Source organism: Juglans regia, chromosome 6, assembly GCF_001411555.2.
Source record: "Juglans regia cultivar Chandler chromosome 6, Walnut 2.0, whole genome shotgun sequence".
Lineage (NCBI taxonomy): Eukaryota > Viridiplantae > Streptophyta > Magnoliopsida > Fagales > Juglandaceae > Juglans > Juglans regia.
This window is the reverse complement of record NC_049906.1, coordinates 18,736,667-18,759,963: the sequence shown is the minus strand read 5'-3', so window position 1 is coordinate 18,759,963 and position 23,297 is coordinate 18,736,667. Positions and strand designations below refer to the sequence as shown.

At 37.6% G+C, this 23,297-nt stretch overlaps 1 protein-coding gene across 1 annotated transcript; it reads left to right on the top strand.

Annotated features, from left to right (window-relative positions):
* Positions 1-323: 323 nt before the first annotated feature.
* On the top strand, positions 324-2,882 carry LOC118348628. Its single transcript, XM_035690686.1, has 5 exons — positions 324-995; positions 1,103-1,238; positions 1,398-1,576; positions 2,231-2,383; positions 2,739-2,882. Exons 1-5 carry the CDS (start codon positions 324-326, stop codon positions 2,880-2,882), a joined length of 1,284 nt encoding a protein of 427 aa, XP_035546579.1.
* Positions 2,883-23,297: the final 20,415 nt, after the last annotated feature.

Genomic DNA, 23,297 nt, shown 5'->3' with positions numbered 1-23,297 from the left:
GGTACTTATTCTTTATGGTCACCCGATTAAGTTCCCTGTAATCAATACACATTCTCATCAATCCATCATTCTTCTTTACAAAGAGAACTGGGGCTCCCCAAGGTGATACACTGGGCTTGATGAAACCTTGTCCAACAAATCTTGCAACTGCTCCTTGAGTTCCACTAATTCAGACGGAGCCATCCAGTAAGGTGCTTTCGAAAGGGGTGCCGTGCTCACCAAAACGTCGTCGTATTTAGTTCTCCAAGAAGGTTGGGCCTTGTTCATGGGACTGAGCCTCACACCAAGATGATGATTGGGTGGATGTTTGCGGCTTGTTGGAAATGAATTTTTCTGGACAATCTCTCTCGTGGTGTAATGGTCATGTAGGTTTATCTAGGAGCTGGGCCCGTTTAGATTGCATGCTCTTGAATGTTACAGCTTTGAACCTCTTCCCTGATGCGCATATGAAATATCTTCACAGGTCTTCTTCAGATCATGCACCTTTGCAGGTTTTTTTGGAAGCAAAAAGGGAGCCATATGGGTTCCGCCCATTTAAATTTCAGCAGATGTGGGTTTCTCATGATCAATTCTTGAGTTGTGTTTCTCAAGCTTTCCATGGTGACGAGGGAAGGGGCTCGAAGTTGGAAACTCTTGTGATGAAGCTGAAATGTGTGAAGCCTGCTTTGTGTATATGGAATAAGCAGGTGTTTGGAAGAACAGATAGGCATATTGTGGATCTTGAGGACCGGATAAGGGGTTTAGAGGAGAGTTTGCAAAATGCTTATTCTGAGGATGCGGAAACCAAACTTGTTGTTTCTCAGGTTGAGCTTTCCATTTGGATTGATAGAGAAGAGCAAAGATTATCCCAACAGGCAAAGCAATCTTGGATTCAAAAAGGGAAAGAAAGTGCTAAATTTTTCTATGCGGTCATTCGTCGTAATCAGAAAGAGGTCAAGATAATGCAACTGGAAGATGGATCTTGTCTTACTTCTCCGGAACAGATTCATGAGGGGGCAATGCGACACTTTCAAAATTCCTGGAAGCATGTGTTCCACATGCAGCACCGAACTTGGAGGGTCTAGTTGATAATGAGGATTTATGTCGGATTCCTACTTCGCAGGAAGTTCATGACGCCATGATGTCTATCTCGATTGATAGTAGCCCTGGTCCTAATGGGTTTGGTTGGGGTTTTTACAGATCTTGCTGGCATATTGTGGGCTCTGATTTAGTTGATGCAGTGGTTGAGTTTTTTCGAGGTATGGCATTTCCTCAATTTTATTTGACTTCTTTTTTGGTTCTTATACCAAAAGTGGAAAATCCATCAAGCTTTGATAAATTTAGGCCGATAAGTTTATGTTCGGTGTTTTATAAACTGTGCTCTAAGAATTTGGTTAAACGACTTGCCCCGTTGTTAGCCAAACTGATATCTCCCGAACAAGGTGCTTTCACTCCAAGCCGGAGTATTTTTGAGAACATTAGTTTGATGCAAGAAATGATCCACTCTATTAATATGCCAAATTTTGGTGGGAATGTTGTTATGAAGATTAATATGGCGAAGGCGTATGATAGTATTGACTGGGGTTTTCTTCTGCATGTTCTGAGTTCTTTCGGTTTTTCAGAATTTTTTTGTTCGCTTATTCGACAATGCATTACTACTCCTTGGTATTCTGTGGTCATGAATGGTATACCAAAAGGTTTCTTTAAAGGAGGGCGTGGCCTTAGGCAAGGAGACCCTATTTCGCCTTATTTGTCCATCTTGGTAGAAGAGATTTTTACAAGAATGATTAAACAATAGGTGGTGTTGGGTAAAATTGTTCATTTTTATCAGCATAGAGGTACTCCTATTGTTTCCCATCTTTTTTACGCTGATGATATTATGGTCTTTTCTAATGGTGGTAAGGCGTCTTTGAGATCTATTATGGACATCTTGAAAGTTTATGAAGAGTGGTCAAGCCAAGTGGTTAATAAAAGGAAATCCTCCATTTTTTTCTCTAAGCATATCTCTCCAGGACGTAGGCAGGTGTTGCTTCAGGTTAAGGGGTTCATGGAAGGGAGGTTTCCATTCCATTATTTAGGTGTGCCAATTATATCGGGTCGACTTTTGAGTGCCCACTTTGAGGATCTGGTCAATAAAATCCGGGGTCGTTTGGGTGGGTGGAAATCTAGACTCCTTTCTAATGGAGCTAGGCTTTTATTAATAAAACATGTTTTGCGAATTATTCCTGTGCACTGCTTATATGTTATACAGACACCACAAATGGTTCTTCAAAAAATTCAAAGGATGCTGTGTAATTTATTTTGGGGAACTACTGATGGGAAGCCTAAGAGAAAATGGTGCTTCTGGGATGCTATCTGTAAACCAATTTCAGAAGGTGGATTAGGCGTCCGTAATTTACGTCAGGTGCAAAATTCCTTACATATGAAGCTTGCATGGAATTTGATTCAAGGTTCATCGCTATGGTCGAATTGTTTCCACTATAAATATGTTGGAAACAAACACATCACTATGGTTGATCCACAAAAAGGGTCAAAGTTTTGGAAAATGGTGCTGAAGCAGATTCCATTTATACATGAGAACTATAAATGGAAGTGAAAGATGGCTTGGTCTCCTTTTGGCATGATCGGTGGGTTGGCGCTGAGCCATTATGTAACCAGCAACAAATGACAGAGTTGCAGAGTTGCTTGGGCTTACGTTGGCAGATTGCAAGTCTGGACTGGGATGGAATGTTGAGCTTTTTACACACCTTTTGGGGCAGGAAAAAACAGAGGAGGTGCTTGAGCAGTTGGGAAGTGTCAAAGTTGGGAAAGATCGAATACTTTGGTTGTCGAATTCTGATGGAATGTTCACGACACAGAGTGCTTGGAACTGCGTAAGAATTAAGGGGCATACATTTCCATAGGCGAAATGGGTCTGGAATCCTGCTCTTCCAAGGAAAATATTAGTGACTATGTGGAAAGCAATGCATGAATTTCTCCCGTTGGATGATCGTGTGAGGAGGATTGGCATTCCAGTAGTATCAGGCTATGATTGTTGTCGTGGTCGGGCTTGTGAAGATGTGGATCACGTATTTGCCAAAGGTGGCTTCGCAGAAGATATGTGGAGGAGGTGCTCATTAGTCCTGGGTGTACCGAGGTTGGAAGGTAAGCCATGGAAAGAGAGGGTTGCTTGTTGGCATCGAAGAGCAAGTAATTCTTCCTTTAGTGGGCAGTTACTTGGTTTACTGCCGTCGATCTTAATATGGCGTTTGTGGGTCCGTCGGTGCAAGGCGAGAATGGAGGGAGTGGTGGACTCTTCTTAGTCGGTTTGGTGCTCTATCAGGTTCTGGATCTCTTGGGCTGCTTTGAAAATAAAGGAAGTCAAAGGTCTAAGTCGGAGAGATGAAGACGAGTTACGCTGCTTCCAGTTGCCTTGTCCTTTGATGCGAGAGAAAGTTGCATCTACGGTCAAGTGGAATCCGCCGAAGGAGGGTTGGGTGAAACTGAATATTGATGGGTGTTCTTTAGGGAATCCTGGTGATGCAGGGGTTGGAGGGATTATATAAGAAGTTCAAATGGTGAGTTTATAAGTGGGTTTGCCATCACTCTAGGCCATCACTCGAATAATTTTGTAGAAGTAATGGGATTATTGCATGGTCTTCGGAACATTGATAGGTTGGGGTATACGAATGTGGAAATCGAATTGGATTCTTTGCTTGTTATTCACTAGCTAAGGAATACAAGATGTGGGCTTTAGTATATGGAAGATTTTTGGGAAGAAATTCAAAGGCGTTTACGTGGGATCAATTTTTCTTTAACTCATTCTTTTAGAGAGGCGAATTCAGCGGCAGATGGATTTGCAAAGCTCCAGAGGTTCCTTTGGAGTTTGGTCTTCATTATCAGATATTCCTTCTCTTATTAGAGGTAACATTAGATTGGAAAAGGGGGGGTTTCCATATATTCGTTTACATAGGAAGTAAGGTTGTTTGTGCTATGTTGGGTTTTTTTTTTTTTTTTGGATGTTTTGGTTTGATGTCCTTATGATGTCTAGTCTTCAGGTGATGGTTTGTAGATATGGTTTCCTCCACTAAAGTGAGGGTCTTTAATAAATTTGGGATGAAGTCACTATTGGACATGTGACCTTCGGCTCTTTGATAAAAATAAAAAATAAAAGTAGAGTCGCTTCAGAAAGAGTGCTCTCAGATACATCCACCCTCTAGGCAGGGCATTATGACATTACATTAGTTTTCTTATAGTCTGATGATATATGGTCAGTGCACGGATTCTTGGTCTTCTATACCTATTTGACATAATTATGCCTGCGAAAGAATGTCAAATTAAAAGATGGATAAAATCACAGGGCAATGAATGATTCCAACTTTTTCCTTTAATTTGGACCTGAAATCAAAGAAACAAAATTAAAAGATGGATAAAAGTAGCTTTAATTTGGACCTGAATGATTCCAGCTTTTTCCTTTAATTTGGACCTAAAATCAAAGAGACAAAATCACAGGGCAATGAATGATTCCCGCTTTCTTTATTGGCACCGGTTGTAAGAAAAATTGATTTTGGCAATTATGCAATGTATGATTTATGAGTTTTGTAGGTATGCTAATAGAAAAGAACTGCTACTCTTGTTCTCAGGTTGAAGGAGGACGAGAAATTGTAAACCAAGCAGAGATGGATGCCATTTTCTCATAGCAAATAATTGGCTCTAATTCTCAGTGCACAATCATTAGAAGATGCAAGCTTGCTCTGTTGATTATTTAGAGTCTTGTTGTTTATAGTTTTGGATTTTGAGTTTGCTCGAGTTGATATATTCGATCTTCCTCAGTTGGTGATTTGAATCATTTATGATGTATTCTCAGATCAGTTCATCCATTGTATAGTTTTGGATTTCGAGTTTTTGATGATGTATTTTTAGAGTTGTTATAGTTTTGGATTTCGAGTTTTAATGAAGAATTGAATTGCAATTTTTACTATTGACAGTTTTTGAATTTGCTTATGAAGTTATATTCTTGAGTGATGTCTATTTTACCATTTACAATTTTTACTTTGCTGCTGCTAGAAAGTACACTGCTGTTTTTATTTCACAGATGCAGTGCTATATAAATAAAAACACAAACGTAGAGAATTTGTAAAAAATTTACAAATGAACATTAAGTTTGGTACAGTGTAGCATATAAAGTAACATCACCACAACTTTACAAGTGACCCGTCTAACTACAAAGCTTAAAACTTAACCAATCAGCTAAGTCCCCAACACAACATTAACAAAACTAATTTTCCTCTCTTTTGGTATTTTTCCTCTCTTTGATGGAGTTCTCCCTCTCTCTACTAGAGATCCCTAGAATTTCATTGTGTTCTTCATGAAGATTCTGGGATGTACTTGTGGTTCTGAGAATTAAGCAATGTTACATTTATGCCATGAAAAAATGGGCAAAATGAGAAAAGAAAAGTTAATGATTAATGAAACTTTAACTTCTTAAGCTAAATAATAACAAGGGAACTTACAAGATTTGATTGCTATATATGTCTTGAAATCCACTAATAGGGGAAGGGACTATACTTTGTACATTATTTCTCTCACATAACCAAAGCTATCCATTTATTCCACCACTGCAAAAGGAAAACAAGGTAAACGATCAAAATGAACGACACTTGACAACACCCTGTTTTTATGGTCATCAATTTTCTGTATTTTTCTGGCAGAGCACTTGAACTGTAACATGAAAGTAACAGGCTTACCCACCACCACAGGCAAGTATTTGGGAGTTAGCACTTGAAACAGGCAAAAAAAAAAAAAAAAAGTCTCAAATAGCACCAGAGTTCAAAATATTTTGATCTACAAAGTAGTGAAAGAATTACAAGCTTGTTTTGAAATCAAGTCAAAGAAAAATTCTACACACTGGAAAAATGGCTAAGGAAGCATCTGAACTCTACATACTGGAGAAAAAAAAGAGGAACTCACTACTAAAGGATGAAAACAGAGAACTTCAAATGACATTTCTTTTATGAGTAGCAAAAAAATAACATTTTTCTCAAAGAGAGAGGAGGAGGGCTTGAACTGTTTTATCTGATGTAGAAATTACGATTATTTGAATTCTTAAAAATTATGATCATATTTTTGAAAGTTTGAAAGTTGTAATTATCCAAAAATTGTATGGGTATTTTCATCTATTGACAGTCTATTTAAAATTTGAATTATGTTCCACATTATCCGGGAAAGCACGTTTAAGGAAAACCTTCAAAATGAAACGTACTTTTTAGCTTATTTGAGATTAAAAATGCTTTAATATGTAACACCCAAACAACCTAATTTTTTCCATTAAAGACCTTTTAAGACTATTTAAACACTTTTTAAGAGTCTAAGACTCATACCCAACCCCAAACAAGCCCATAATGTGAGATTTTCGTGGCTTGTCTAATAGATTTGTATAAACCTTAAATTACTCTACTAAGTATATGTGAAAGATTAAATATAATATTAGCTTTTAAATAATTATATGATATTAGTTGTTATAAATTTTAGTATATAACCAAATATTTTATTAGATTAATTTCCCTAGCATGTGATTAATTAAGTCGAATACTATGACATGTTTTTCTAGAAATGTTAGTGACGATTAGTACTACATATAGGTAACGAACTACGATGTGAGATTGTGGAAGCTACGCGAAGAGGTAAATAGCATGATCGTAACTTTATATGTGCTGTAATTATTATGTTTTTGCTTGAAAAATATGATGTTTACCTATGCTAGGCTACGAGCCAATTCAAGGTTAGCCCCTTTTCATGAACCTCGATGAATTACGATGATATGCTTGTGACTGAGACTATGAATACTATGCCAAGATGGATTTTTGTTAGAATGGATGATATGTCATGAAAATTAGACATATACCATGTAATGTTTAGATTACATCATGCCATGTCCATGCTATGCTATGTTACGTAAGACTCATGTTAATAAGCTATGTTTAATGTTATGCCAAGCACAAGAGTATGTCACGCCATGTAAATTCATAAAGTCAACATTTTCACATGCATTATGAAAGTTATTTAGAAGACACATGAATAATAAGAAAACTTTAAGATTGGCCTTATGTTATGGGTGGATGTGCAAGCCACAGACTTAAGCGTGGTCCACCACATGTATGTTATGATATTTTGAGATGACACAAACCCAAGCATGTTTCACCACATGTTATGATATGAACGCGGTGCCACAGACTCAAACATGGTTCGGATCCAAGTGTGTTTCACTATATAGTTATACGGTGCCATAGAACCAAACTTGGTTCACGTTATGATATGTTATAATATGTTATATACAGTCAACAACAATTAGACCAATGCACACATATTATGATGACCACTAAGAGAAAGAGAATATGAATAAGTTATGTACGAATGATAGGATATGCATGGAGTCAGTCATTCATACATCCATATTACATGTATTGCCATAATTATGTTTGATTCCACATATGTTACTAATGAATGATCTATATGTTATGTCTAGGTGTGATGATGTGTGTAAGTTTTCAAAATTAAGCCTAATGTCATGCTAAGTTAAGATTACAGTTTGATGTGCTATTACTGAGTCTTCCATTCATTTGTTTGTTTCTCTGTTTTATGTTTTAATGTCCCAAATGATGATTTTGTGGATATAGAGTGGGAGTGCCAAGACTAAATTATTATTCTAGAGACTTAGACCTTGAATAAGTGTTAGTACCAGCTAGGTCTAGTTATGATTAAACAGTGGAACAAGTGATTTTGGTGCATGGAACTAGTTTATGTTATTTGTATGTTTTAGCTTTTATATTATGAGACTCTGTTATGGTAATTTAGTTTGATGATTCAATAAATGAGGTATGTTTTATGGAATCAAATCTCTTTATTGGGCATTACGCTACAAATGTACGTAACATTCTATACCTACAAGAAGGGGTGTTACAAATATTTGTTCCTCTTTGAGTCTAGTTTCCAATATTGTGAAATTTTTTGTGGCATATTGATTGGTGAAAAGTGGGTTTGAACATGCAAATGTCATATTGGGTGATAGTTTGGATGAAGTTGTGAAATCTTGATGTTTTGTTGAAGTTTTTGTTAAATTTAGGGGTAGATATTAATATGATGAAATGTTAACACAGTTTTATCCATGTCATGAGTTGATCCATAGCATGTCAATATTTTTATTAAAGAGTATACATATGTTCTTTCAGGTTGAAACTGGAACACACAAAACAATTTTTGTTTTGAGGTTATGATTATTGTTGGTTCTAGAAACCTTAAGAATTTTGTTTAGGTGTTAAGAGTTTTGTTTTGAAGAGATTTAATTTAAATCTTTGTTGGAAGCATGTCTTGCATGAAAAAGTTCGGTAATGGCACAAACTTAAAGCTCATGAGTTTACTCGATGTTTTTAATGGAATTTTTTACAAGTGATCCTAGATTAAATGCATAGCATAAGTTTAGAACTTGAATACAATTTTATGTTTTTATTTCTTGAAGGTTTACTTTACGAAAGTTTTGGATTTAATGTTTTTGTTCTAAATCAAAAACAGGTGGTACTCAATTTTTAACTTAGTGAGCATGCCGGTTGTTTAGTGATGAATTATGTGATTTTGGTTGTTTGACCTAGCATGTTATCACTCAGGTTTGATTTATAAACATTTTAAGAGTGTATTTTTGAACTTTTGTAGTCTTTGGTGTTCAATTGAAAAGTGTTAGACCAAGAACATCAAGGGTTTGTTCTATTTGACTAAAACTAAGTATTTTGGGCATTTTTATTGATGTCAGGAGTTCAGATTTTTATGGAATGATTATTTTGATATCTTAGCATGAACTTAGAACCTCAGATTTGATTTGTGTGTTGCATGAATCGGTTTAATTATATGATTTGAGGAATGTAAATTTTGGTAAAACTTGGAGTTCGTATGTGAAATCCTTAATTTGGGAGCAAAATGGTCATTTCTCACAAGTAGAGGGCTAAATTGGAAATTTTTCCATAAGGAAATGAATTTCACGTTTTATAGTAATTAGTGGGATATTCTAACCCTTAGAAATAACTCATTTCAGTTCACACTATTTGTCTACTACTTTTATGTCACTCGCCATCACTGTAAATTAGCCTCCAACTTATTTTCTAATATATTTTTGTATGTACGATGGTAAGCCATGATTGTCATATTATTGTTACTTATGATCATTATAAATGTTCTACTATGTCATACCATGTTAGTTATTTCAAGTACATGCTTATCTATTACATGTCATGCCATCTGTCACATGTTCATTTTTCCCTGTCATGTCATGTCTCATGCATAGAGTATGTCCAGAATTCTTTTCGACTCAGTGGAGTCTTTTTATTTTTATCACGATCCCAAGTGCAGGATAGGGTATTATCCTAGTTGAACTCCATTGTCCACGCTGAAGTAGTTAAACTGGTGTGGAATTCCCTAGGTTGAAAGTACTGTCAACATGTTTCGAATGAGACCTAATTAACTGGCTGTCGGAGGGAAGTCAGACACCCAACACCGGTGGTGCCAACCTCATGTTTATCAATTTTTAATAAGTTCAGTTATCATGACGACAACTAGCACAAATGCCTATGATGTGATGCACTACCAACAGGAGGACACCGATTAAGGGGACCTATATAACATACACATGTTCATGTTTAATTAACCATGTTTATGTTGAACAAGTTCCAAGTTAATGCCAGTTTCAGTCCAAGTCAGTTTTCAATCCATGTCAAGTTTTAACTTATGTCAACATATGTCATGCTATTTTCCAAGTCATGTTATGCACATTCATGTTCACGTCATATTGCATTTATGTTAGTTTACTATCATGCATGCATTTGTATACGACTAGTTAAGTTGGTAGTTAATTTCTGAGATTTGTAATCAAATCTTACTTGGTAGTCTCAACTACCTTTTTCCCTCAGAATGGTAGACCATGTGCCAGGATCTGAAGCGCTAGCTGGGGACCGATTGGATGAGGTCGATTAGGCCCCAACCCAACGATGAGGACATCACAATATTCATGTTTGGTTCACGATTGTGTCACGTCTTGTCATTTTGATCCTTCTTTTATATCTATGTCAACTTGTCAAGTCAACTAACGAAAGTTGTGTCATGACGAATGAAACACACCATGTATCACAATTAATGAGATTATAAAATATAAAGATACGAAAAATACTAAAAATTAAAAATATAAAAAAAATCATGAAAGTTTAATTTAAAAAATGGTAGGGAACGGGATGGCCACTCTTGATTTTTTAAAATAATTTAATTGGTTTTTTGATTTTGTATGGTTTTAAAATTTTTTATTTTATAGCTTATTTATTATGACAAGTGGCAGACTTCTTTTAGATGATGTGGTTTCCGTTAGTGAGTTTGACCGATGTGTAACAAGGAAGAATTAAAATTATTGAAGTTCAAAATATAAGTATGAAAAAGTTAAAAATTAAAACTCAAGTAATATGTGTAATGACCATACTGTAGGGGACAATGTTGTTTCGATCCGAACTAGGGGCCCAAGTACTAGAGACCCAAGGCCCATCTGAGTTATGGATCATGCCTGGAGTCTAGCCGTCCTGTTTATTAGCGTTGAGAGACCCTAACATTGTGAATACAAAGAGAGTGATGATCCAATATTTTCGTGATATTAGGGATAAGTCTTATTATGGCTAAATCTCAGATTAAGTTGGTCAATTAACAGTACTGATCCAATATTCTCCACGCCTATATATAATGGCAACATGTAATTCTCTAGATGGATTATTGAGTATTCTTAAACTGTCACCCCTCGTTTATTATTGACTTAAGCATCAGAGGTGTCTCCGGCACATCATGCCACCAACTTAACGATTTGCAGGTGAATAGTTACAACCAATGGTGGGACACATCCTTTATAATGACGACGTCTATCCGTAATTTGTGATTTCAGTTTCTCATCGAATTTCAACGTGGTTCTATCATGCAAATCGTGACGCGTTCTCAAGCAACTCGTGACCCAGACACAACGCCTGCAGACATGGAAACACGATTAATAGTGACATAAGAAAAGTTGAAGATGGCATTAGATGCCATGGAAAACCTAAGGAAAGAGAAAGAGGAACTAAAGCACCGTAATATCGAGCTCAATGATGCTACCATGCCCAGCCATAGTGAATAGGGAGAAGGAGAAGCACATAGCAATGGGGGAGTGAACGCGGAGGATGCAGAAAAGAAGAAGCTGCATGACGAGCTACGTAGCCTCGCCAGCAAGTACGAGCATATGGCGAAGAAGATGAGGGGATCTTCCTCGGTGGAACAATTGTTAAGCTACATAGATTTGCCTTACATCACAAAAGTAATGGTCGTGCCACTCCAGTCGAAGTTTAAAGTGCCACATATCGAGATGTATGACAAGGACGCAGTAGATCACTTGGAGAACTTCAAGGTGCATATCACACTCCACTATTTTCTAGGAAAAATTGCTTGCCGATCTTTTCCTCTGACCTTGAGGGGAATGGCGAGAGGATGGTTTAGAACACTCTGGCCAGGATCGATTGATAGCTTTGAAGAGTTAGCCAGACAATTCTTAACACAATTTATGCCCAGTAGGAGGCGTAGGCACCAAGCGACATACCTCCTGACCGTCAAACAAAGGGAAGAGGAGAGCCTAAAGACATACCGCACCTGTTTTAATAAAGAGAGGTTGATGACAGATGATCAAGATGAGAAGATTGCCCTAGCCACCCGTTAGACGGGATTTGGCCCCATAGCTCGTTCATCGCTGAGTTGGCTAGAAATATCCCCTCTACCCTGAGAGAGTTTATGGATAGGATGGATGACTTCCTCAACACAGAAGATACATTACAAGCTCTTGTAGAACTAAGGAAATGGGAGCCAAAGGCGGAATGCAAAAGCAATTCGATGGATAGAAAAGCTGCATCGAACCACCAAGACAAGAGGCTCGAAAGGAGACAAGAGCATTACACCCGACTCATCCACAATAATTTGAATGTGCAAGAAAAGGAAGAATCAGAAAGAGAACACCGCCAGTCCCAAAACCTGCTGGTGCTACTGCAAATATCATCAAATGGACTCACACTAGATAGAGGACTATACAACCATGAATCAAAGGGTGACCAAACTGGCTAGCACTAGAGAGCTTGAACGAATGGTCGTGGAGCAAGCAAAGCCCAAATGATAATTTGAGAGAGGACACAACCCACGTACAAAGCAAGTGGATTTCCTGGGGCGGCACATCCTCGCCTAGTAGGAGGGCACACTTTCGAAGGGCGAGATATGAAGAAATCTAGGTAGCGGACAGGTTGCCCAAGCACAAAAAATTTGATGCCTCAATAGCTATCTCTTTCGGGGAAGAATATTGAGAAGGTGTATTGTACCCTCATGATAATGCGTGCTGTTAGTAACCCTCATGGTTGCTAATTACACTACCAAGCGCATCCTCATTGATAATAGAAGCTCATCAGACATACTATTTTTGGAGGCTTTCGTAAATATGGGCATAGAAACCTCTAACTTGAAACCCTCTCCGACACCGATGAAGGGCTTCTCACCCTCCCAGTTATGGCGGGAAGATGGATGCGCACCGCGACCAACATGACCGATTGTTTGGTCATGAAGGCACCCTCCTCGTATAATGCTATAATAGGGTGACCAACACTGAAAGACATGGTGGTAGTTCAAGGTTGCTCACGGCAATGGAGGAGTTCTGCTCTTTCAATGATAATGGAGGATTGGTGGAGATGCCCTTTTTAGGGAACAAATTCTCATGGTGTAATGGGCAATCTAGGATTGCTCGCTCATGGACACGGCTCGATAGAGCCTTATGTAATCTGAAATTTCTGGAGTTGTTCCCTTTGGTACAGAATCATTATCTGCCTAGGAGGTCCTCAAACCATTCTCCAATGCTCTTGGGTCTTTCGGAGACTTCATCCAGGTATGGTCCTGCCTCATTTAAATTTCATTATATGTGGACTACTCATGAGAATTTTTGGCGATGTGTGTCGAGTTCCTGGAAGGTAGAGGTTTATGGAACTGGTTTGTGGAAACTAGCAGAAAAATTGAAGAGGCTAAAACAGGTACTTAGAACTTGGAACAAGGAGATATTTGGTTGGACTGGGCGACATATTAAAGAGTTAGAGATAAAAGTGGAAGAAGGTGAAGCTAGCTTGCAAGAGAGGTTTTCGGAAGATGTTGAAATGGATGTTTTGGCAAATAAGATGGAGCTTGATGTCTGGTTAAAAAGGGAGGAAGCTCGCCTAGCTCAATAGTTTAAGCAAGATTGGATTTTACAGGGTGAAGTGTCATCATCTTTCTTTAAAGCATTACAATCCCGGAAACATAATGTGGTGATGGAAATGAAAATGTCTGATGGCCTTGTACTTAGCACGCAGGAAGCCATTCATGAGGAGGCTTGTGTCTATTTTGAGGACTTTTTGAAGGCAAATTAGTCGAGTTCCTTGCATAATTTGGCTGAGTTAATTGCAGGCGAAGTGTCGGAAAAGGAGAATAGTATTTTAGGCAGCTCTCCTTCAGTGGAGGAAGTAAAAAATGCTCTATTCTCTATTCCTAAGGATAGTAGTCCTGGACCAGATGGCTTTGGCTTGGGGTTCTATCAGCATTGTTGGTCTTTAGTGAAAGATGATTTATTTGAAGCAATTACTGATTTTTTTAGCGAGACTGAATTTCCCAGGTTCTAACACTACCTCTTATATTGTTCTACTTCCTAAAGTACAAAATCCAACGTCGTTTGGGAATTTTAGGCCGATCAGCCTCTGTTCCATGGTCTATAAAATATGCTCTAAGATTCTAGTGAACCATTTTTTAGTGCTCTTTAGTAGAATAATTTCAATGGAACAAGGAGTTTTTCTTCCAGGTAGAAGCATCTTTGAAAATATTAGTCTCACTCAGGAGCTTATTCATGATATTAATAAAAAAATCTGAGGTAATATATTGATGAAAATTAACTTTGCAAAAGCCTATGATATGATTGATTGGGAGTTCTTATTTTGTGTACTAGAAGCTTTTGGTTACTCTCAGAAAACTCGACAGCTCTTGAGGCAATGTGTTACTACACCTTGGTATTCGATTGTAATGAATGGCATAGCAAAGGGGGAAGGGGTCTTTGACAAGGTGATCATTTATCCTCGTACTTATTCATTTTAATGGAGGAAGTACTTTCCCGGTTGATTAAGAAGAAGTTTGAAGAGTGAAGAGTATAGTGTTACTCTCATCTGAGACATGGCCATATAATCTCACATTTATTATATGCTGATGATATGATATTTTTTTCTAATGGAGGGAAATCTTCTATTTTGGAGGTAGTTGGTATCTTGAGCACCTACGCTTCATAGTCAAGGCAAAGGTAAACAATGCCAAATCTCATATTTGTTTCTCTAAGCATATTAACATGCTAGACGGAGGCATATCTTATCCATCACTCAGTTCTCGGATGGGGTGTTTCCATTCAAGTACTTAGGGGTTCCAATTGTATCGAGAAGATTGAAGTCATTACATTTCCAGGATATTATTCAAAGAATTCATAATCGGATTGAAGGTTGGAAAATAAACTTCCTTTCCGCTGGGGTGAGATTGATTCTTTTAAAACAAGTATTGTTGAGTATTCCAATCCATCTCCTTTCGGTGATGCACGTTCTGAAAATTGTTTATATTCGGATCAATAAGATTTTGAGTACCTTTTTCTGGGGCTCGGTTAATGGGAATCATAAGAAAAAGTGGATTAAATGGGAGAAAATTTGTAATCCGGTGGATGAAGGAGGGCTTGGGTTGAGGAAGTTAGGTGATGTGCAAAGGTCGTTAAATTCAAAATTTTCCCAGAACCTCCTATGTTCTTATTCTATTTCGCAAAAGTATTTTTTTGCAAAGTATATGCATGGTGTGCATCCACTGGAAATTAACACTACAAGAGGAACCCAATTATGGAAATCTATAGCTAATGAATTACCTTTTGTTCTCTTGCATTCTAAGTGGAGAATTCGTGAAGGGAATGTGCATTTTTGGAAGGACAAGTGGATGAGTTCTGATCCTTTGAGGGAGAGTTGCTCGATTGTGGGTGATTTGAATTTGAAAGTGAACCTGGTTATGCTGAATAATAGCTGGGATTTGAATAAACTAGAACAGTTAGTAGGGTCTAAAAAAGTTGAAGACATTGTCAATGAAATTAAGGGTCGAAGGATAGGTGAAGATAAGCTTATCTGGTTGGGTAATTCGAAGGGTTCTTTCATGTCCAGGAATGCCTGGAGTCTTGTTCGGGAGAGCAACCATAAATATGAATGGTCGGATTGGATATGGAATGTTGCAATTCCTAAAAATTTTTATGTGTTTATGTGGAAGGCCTTGAATTCAAGTCTGATGTGGATGACCGTATAAGGAATTTGGGAGTGCCTTTAGTGTCCAAGTGTGAGTGTTTTCGACACGGTGCCATAGAAGAGATTAATCATGTGTTGTATAGTGGGAACATAACGGCGACAATTTGGAAATTCAGCTCAAACATGTTGGGTATTCCGTTTGTTCCAATTTGGTCTTGGAAAGCAACAATGGAAGCTTGGTTTCGAAGAGCATCAAAGTCATCACAACTTCGTAGGCTAATTGGCTTTGTTTCGGTGATCATTTCCTGGAACTTATGGAGGTGGAGATGTAAAGCCAGGATGAAAGGTAAGAAAGAAAAGGTTCATGTTTTATGGAGAGTGGTTAAGTATTGGATTCATTGGGTTGGTATTAAGATTAGTAAGGCTTCTCGTTTAGTAGACAATGATTTTAAGGTGTTAAACTCTTTGAATCTACCTATTGTCGCAAGAAAGAAGGAAGTCTTTAAGGTAGTCCGATGGGCAAAGCCAAACAGAGGGTGGCTTAAAATGAATGTGGACGGAAGTAGCCTCAATAATTCGGGAATGTTGGGAGCAAGAGGAGTAGTCAGGAATGAATTCGGGAATGTGGTATATGCTTTTTCGGAGTCATATGGGCATGGTAGTAATAACCTTGCGGAGGTTATGGCTCTATGGGCAGGTCTTAAACATTGTAAACAATGGGGGTTCAATAATCTTATCATTGAGATGGATTCTATAATATTAGTGAATTGGATTATAAGAACGGAAGATGTACTCTTTGGTATCTAGAGGACTGTTGGGAAGACAGTTAAAATGTTGGGAGAGTAAATTTTTATGTTTGTCATATATATCGGGAAGGAAATAAGGCTGTTGAGTTTTTGGCCCGGCTAGGAAGTAGTGGCGTTTCCCATGTGTGGGTAGGTCAAACAGAGCTTCCTCATTTGTGGAAAGGGATCATCAAAACAGATGCATGTGGTCTACCTCAAATTCGAAAGTGTTGAATGTAATTTCAGGACAAGTGATTTGACTTTGGGTAGAGGCTTGATAGGTTTTTTTGGTTTTTTGAGTACTTGGGGATTTATTTTCTCTATTTTCAATTTTTGTAAATGCCAAGTACTGTGATTATTACCACGATTTTCCTCCGCCATAAGTGAGGGCCCATTAATAAACTTGGGTAGGGGTCACTATTGGACCATAAAAAAAAAACCCATTTCTTTGAGCCTAGCAGACCGATCCATCAAGTATCCACGTGGAATCATAGAAAACGTATTGGTAAAGGTGGATAAATTTATTTTTCCTGCTAATTTTGTAGTGTTAGATATGGAGGAAGACCAATAAGTCCCACTAATTATTGGCCGACCATTCTTGGCCACTTGAGGGCTTTAATTGGTGTTCAAAAGTGTAAATTAACATTGAGAGTAAAAAAGGAAGAGGTTATGTTCAACATCTACTAAGCCATGAGACTTCCAAAAGATCCAAACACTTGCTTTCAGGTAGATGTCATTAAGCAATGTGTAGAAGAAGCCTTTCAAGAAGATGTACCCACCAATCACCTAGAATGATTTACCTTTTGTTAGTGAAGAATTTCTCCATTATGTATTTGCCTAAGGAGCCTTGCAGCAGGTTACATCACTTAGCAATGAAGTGGGGAGGCTATAGACGATGGTATCAAGGATGGATTTTGTAATTTCTAAAGAAAAGATCCGGCAAACTACAACTTAGAGTTGAAGCAATCACCTGAGCATTTTCACTATGCATTCTTGAGTGATAGTTACACCTTTCCAATGATTGCTGCAACATCACTCACACCCAAAGAAGAAGAAAAGCTATTGTGTGTATTAAGGGAGCATAGAATAGCCTTGGGATGGACTATTTCTGACATAAAAGGTATAAGTCCTTCCATTTGCATGCACAAGATTTTAATGGAGGAACTTTACAAACCGTTGATCAAGCACCAAATAAGATTAAATCCAGCAATGAAGGAAGTAGTGAGAGCTGAAATTTTGAAGCTCCTCAATGTTGGAATTATTTATGCTATTTCAGAAAGCTCATGGGTAAGTCCAGTGGTAAAAAAGGGTGGAATGACAGTGGTGAAAATAAACAACAATGAGTTTATTCCTACAAGAGCAGTCACAGGTTGGCATGTATGTATGTATTACCGCAAGTTGAACAAAGCAAAAAGGAATGATCATTTTCCACTTCCCTTCATTGCTCAAATGCTGGATCAATTGGCTGGGTATTCCTACTATTGCTTCTTAGATGGTTATTCGAGATATAATCAGATTGCCATAGCCCCCGATGAGTAGGAGAAAACTACATTCACATGCCTCTACGAAACATTTGCTTTTAGGAGGATGCCCTTTGGATTGTGCAATGCCCCAGTGACATTTCAACATTGCATGATTGCTATCTTTTCTAATATGGTGAAAGATATAATGGAAATTTTCATGGATGACTTTTTAGTTTTTGGTACATCTTTTGATCATTGTTTGCATAATTTAGCTCTTGTTTTGCAGATATGTGAAGAAAAATCTAGTCTTAAACTGGGAGAAGTGTCATTTTATGGTTTAAGAAGGGATCGTGCTTGGCCATAGAGTGTCATCTAAAGGAATTGAGGTTGATTGAGCTAAAATTGCAAACATAGAAAAACTACCACCTCCAAAGAATGTGAAGGGAATCAGAAGCTTTTTGGGACATGCAGGATTTCATAGAAGATTTATAAAGGATTTTTCTAAACTTTCACAACCTTTATGTAATCTTCTTGAAAAAAAATTCTGCATTTAACTTTGATGATGTTTGTTTGCAGGCCTTTAATCCAATCAAGAAGAAACTAATTTCAACACCAGTTATGATTGTACCTAATTGGAGTTAACCTTTTGAAGTTATGTGTGATGCAAGTGACTTTGCAATTGGAGTAGTATTAGGAAAAAGGCGAGACAAACTGTTTAAGGCCATACATTATGCAAACAAGACATTGAATGGAGCTCAATTGAATTATACAACAACTGAGAAGGAGATGCTTGCTGTGGTATTTGCTTGTGACAAATTTCGATCTTGCCTCATTGGTACAAAGGTGATAGTGTTCACTGATCATGCAGCACTTTGTTATTTGTTTGGAAAGAAGGATGCTAAGCCTAGGCTAATTCGTTGGATCCTACTTCCTCAAGAATTTGATTTGGAGGTTCGAGATAAGAAAGGAAGCAAAATTTTAGTTGCTAATCATCTCTCTCAGTTGGAGCAAGAGGAAGTAAGACCAGATTAAGTGATCCAAGAAGAATTCCCTGATGAGAGTTGTTTGCATGTGAGATCAAGCTTCCTAAGTATGCTGATATTGTAAACAACCTAACTTGTAAAGTATTGTCACTAGATCTCACTTACCACCACCAACGCAAGAAGTTTCTGCATGATGTGAAATATTATCTTTGGAGTGAGCCTTTGCTATTCAAAAGATGCCCTAATCAAATCATCCAAAGATGTGTGCCAGAAGAAGAGATGCAAACCATTCTCCATCATTGACATTCCTCATCATATGGAGGACACTTTGGAGCAATAAGAACAGCAGCTAAGGTACTTTAAAGTGGTTTCTTTTAGCCTTCTATTTTTCGTGATAGTTATACTTTGGTGAAAACTTGTGACCGGTGCCAACGTATGGGAAATAATTCAAGGCGTTAAGAGCTACCATTGAAAAATATCTTAGAGGTTGAGTTATTTGATGTTTGGGGAATAGATTTTATGGGTCCTTTTCCTCCTTCTTTTGGCTTTGTTTATATATTATTAGCAGTTAATTATGTGTCAAAATGGGTGGAAGCAATTGCTGCAACAACAAACGATGCAAAGGTAGTGCTAAAATTTATGCATAAGAATATATTCACAAGATTTGGCACTCCAAGAGCTATTATTAGTGATGAAGGGACCCACTTTTGCAACAAGTTGTTTGACAACCTTCTTTCTAAATATGGTGTGAAGCACAAGATAGCACTTGGCTACCATCCTCAAACTAATGGCCAAGCTGAAATTTCAAATTGAGAAATCAAGAACATCATTGAGAAGACGGTCAACACCAATAGAAAGGATTGGGCAAAGAAGCTTCATGATGCTTTGTAGGCATACCGTACAACTTTTAAAACACCTATCGGGATGTCTTCTTATTGATTAGTATTTGGAAAAGCATGTCATCTCCCTATTGAGCTGGAGCATAAAGCTTATTGGGCTGTAAAAAAGTTTAATTTTCGTTTGAAGGCAATAGGGGAACAACGACTTCTTCAATTGAATGAGATGGATGAATTCCGGAACGATGCTTATGAAAATGCAAAGATCTACAAAGAACGGACGAAGAAGTGGCATGACAAATAGATTCTTAGGCCTGAGTTTGCTCTAGGACATCAGGGTTTACTTTTCAATTCATAACTCAAACTCTTCCCGGGCAAGTTAAAATCAAGATGGACAGGTCCTTATACAATTGACAAAGTTTCCGCTTTTGGACCAATAGACTTGAAGGACAAGACATGGAATATATTCAGAGTTAACGGTAAGAGATTGAAGCACTATTATGGAGAACAAGTGGAGAGGAACTGTGCATTTATTCCTCTTGGAGATCTTAATTGATGAAGATTGAAAAGTCTGACTGTAGATTTTAAAACAAGCGCTTATGGGAGGCAGCCCATAGAACTTTCTTTTATTCTTTTATTTTTATTTTTTTATTTTTATTTTTATTTTTTTGAATAATATTGATTTTGATGCAGGTTTATTTAGCATGAATAAAGAGCTGAAAATTACAAACTACGGCTGTTTCACCATGAAACCAGGGGAGTTCCTTTCATTTCTTCAATCTTTCTTACTTTTGAATTACAATGAGGACTTTGTTTAGTTTAAGTTTGGGGTGTAAACTTCTATAGTTATTTTGTCTTCTTAATTGTTTTTTTTTTTTTTTTTTATTACTTGTGATTTTATAAGTCTTGAGTTGTTGGATTCTCTTACCAAGCATGTATTTGAGTATGATTGAATTCTCTATGACTCTGAAATTTGTGATTGAGGACGGGATTGAGAAAAATTCTCAAAAATTTCTTTTATGGCATATAGTCAAAAAAGAGTTATGGTTTGAATCTTGTGGAATTCTATTTCATTGTTCTTTCCACCAAATATTTTCCCAGTTTGCTTTGATTTTCCATATCTATTTCTTTCTTAGTCCTCTCCCTGTGGCCTATCATTATAACCTGATTAAAGACCTTTTGATCTCGGATTTTGGTGTTTGACTATATTAGTGAAGAAGATTTTTGAAAATTGGACTTATGGGGTTATGTTTTGAGAGAATTCTTATGATTTTAGATGTTCTAATTTTATTTGAGTTTGCAAGTGGTTTGGAGTTATATTGACAAAATCACACTCACACTCAAGGTCCTAGCTTTAAGTTGACATAATGCGACCTTTAAACACCAACATTGAGTACAAAGACTCGCGATTCGAGGCAAAAGGGTGCGGTGGTCAACAGACCACGCGACCCATAAACACCAACGTCGAGTACAAAGACTTAGCAATTCAAAGGAAAGGGGCATAGAGAACAACAATGACAAGTACAAAACAAGCCACTTGCATAGTACAAAGAAAAGCCTTGTGAAATCAAAGCAAAGTGTAACATGGTAAAAAGCCAAAACCGGATAAGTGTTCCCAACATTCACAAGTACAAAAGTGTTCATATTGTTTACAAAGCTAATACAAAGGCTATTACAAAAAGCTATTAAAAGTGCAGAAGTGGAGGACAGCTATTACAAAAGGCTAAGTGCTAGGACTATCAGATGGTGGAGGTGGGCATGAACGATCAAAGGCATCCGTCGTGGTGTCCTAACCAAAGGTGTCCACAAACTGATGCGAGGCTGCATCAGGCTTAAACTTCGCCAAGTCTAAGCGCCTCAAGTCGGTACGGGGATTGGCCAATAAGTGCGATCTAAGCCATAAAACGCCAGCCCCATATCCATAACCAAAAGCACGATCCTTGATGTTGTGCACCAATTGTGGCGCCCCCTGCCCCCACTTGGGATTTGAAGCAAACTGAAATGCCGGGACATGCAACACTAGGATTACCTGCCACTCGTTCATGATGGATAAGATGCAATGCACCAACTGATAACTAACAGTATGCAGTCTATTACAGAGCTAAGTCAACTTAAGTCAATTTAAAGGAAACATTAGTCATGGTACTGAAACATAAGATCCTAATACTATTGCATAATTCAAAAGAGTCATCATAGTTGATACGAGTTTCTAAAGAACTCCTAAAAACACGTGACCAAACATTTAAAAGCTAAACAAAAGATCATTTCCCAAAAGTGGAATGGGTCAGAACCAGTGTCCCATCCTCAAGGAGACTTAAGAATAATCACCTAGACGAGCGAACGTCTATGTAACAACCTAATCCTAAGATTAGGATATAAGATAAGTCTTATGTATTTTTATATATTTTATTATTATTATTATTATTATTATTATTATTATTATTATTATTATCATCATCATCAGATTTTACATTTATTATTTTTAATAGGATTGTTATTTATATTATTGGATTAGGTGAAATATTTTATGGCACCCAAGCCCTTGAAGTCAGGAATCAGTTTCCACGTTAGGCTCTTGCCATTATTATGCTCATACACGTCTCTTTTCCTCTAGGTTTCCTCCTCTAAATATATATTTATATTACACTTATCACTTCGGGATGGAAAGAAAACTCCAAGCCGCAAACCTCAAGCCTTCCCCTCCATGTACGCTCAGCCCCTCTACCAGTAGCGTCGTTGACCTCGTTAGACCAAAACGAAAACCACTGTCTCACGGAGTGACAGAAAAGAATGACTCTGTTTTTCTCTCACGGAGCAGAGCATGCCCATGTCATGAAAAACCGCACGGTCACCACTCAGTGAGACGCAGCAACTGGAAAGGCCCCGACTCAACGACGGAGCCACCGCAGCAACTCCACTACACAGACCATGCACGACCGTGAGAACCACCAGGGCATGCCGCCAGCCACCACAAAAGACATCGGCAGTGGCTCTTTGGCCGTATACTTCCGCTGCCGTCGCCAACCACCTCCCAGCCACCACAGAAACTGCCGGCTAGCCCAACGCCGTCGAGCCCACTCCTGTCTGATAACCCACGACCGTCACCACCCTCCTATCTCTCTCTCGGCAGCGTCTCAGCGTGGCAGAGCACCCTCTCTCTGACTCACGTTCTCTCTCTCTCGGCGTCTCACCACCCTGCCCGGACAACGTAGTCGCGCCGTCGACCACTTCCAGCCACCCAGAATCGCCGTATCGCACCGTTGCCCTTGATGAGTTTCGACTCTGTCGCTCGTTCCTCTTCCGAACCTCTGTTCTCTCCTCTAATGTTACATGTGTTTTAAGTGTTCAGGTGTTAATTGATAATATTACTATATGCCCTTTTATTTCTATTTATCTAGTATCTTGAATGATTGTTTTAATTATAATTATATTTGTAACTTTTACAGATTCTAGTGATCTTTAAATAAGCTTGTATTTTAAATTTAGCTTGTTCTTATATTATTTCAACAATCGTTTTAGTAATTTTATTAGGCTTAATATTAATATTTTTTAGGGTTGAAGCTTTCATTAAATAAATATATTAGTTAAAGGTTCATTTTATAAGAAAGTGTTTAAAGAATTGGAAATATATTTTAAAGTATACTTTTAAGTCTAATATTTTGATTAATATTTCCTTTATCAATTTAGTAAGATTTTAATAAAATTGCTATGTTAAGAATTTAATGGAATTTGTTAGGTTTCTTATAAGATTTTAATAATTGTGTTAAGAAAGGAAACTTAGTTTAAGAATTTAAGTTTTATGAATTATTTTAAAATAGCCCAAGTATTCTTCTAAAATTATAAATTAGTATTTTTAAGTAATTTAAATACTAGGAATTATTGATTTTAGTGTTAAAAAAAATATTTGTTTGACTAT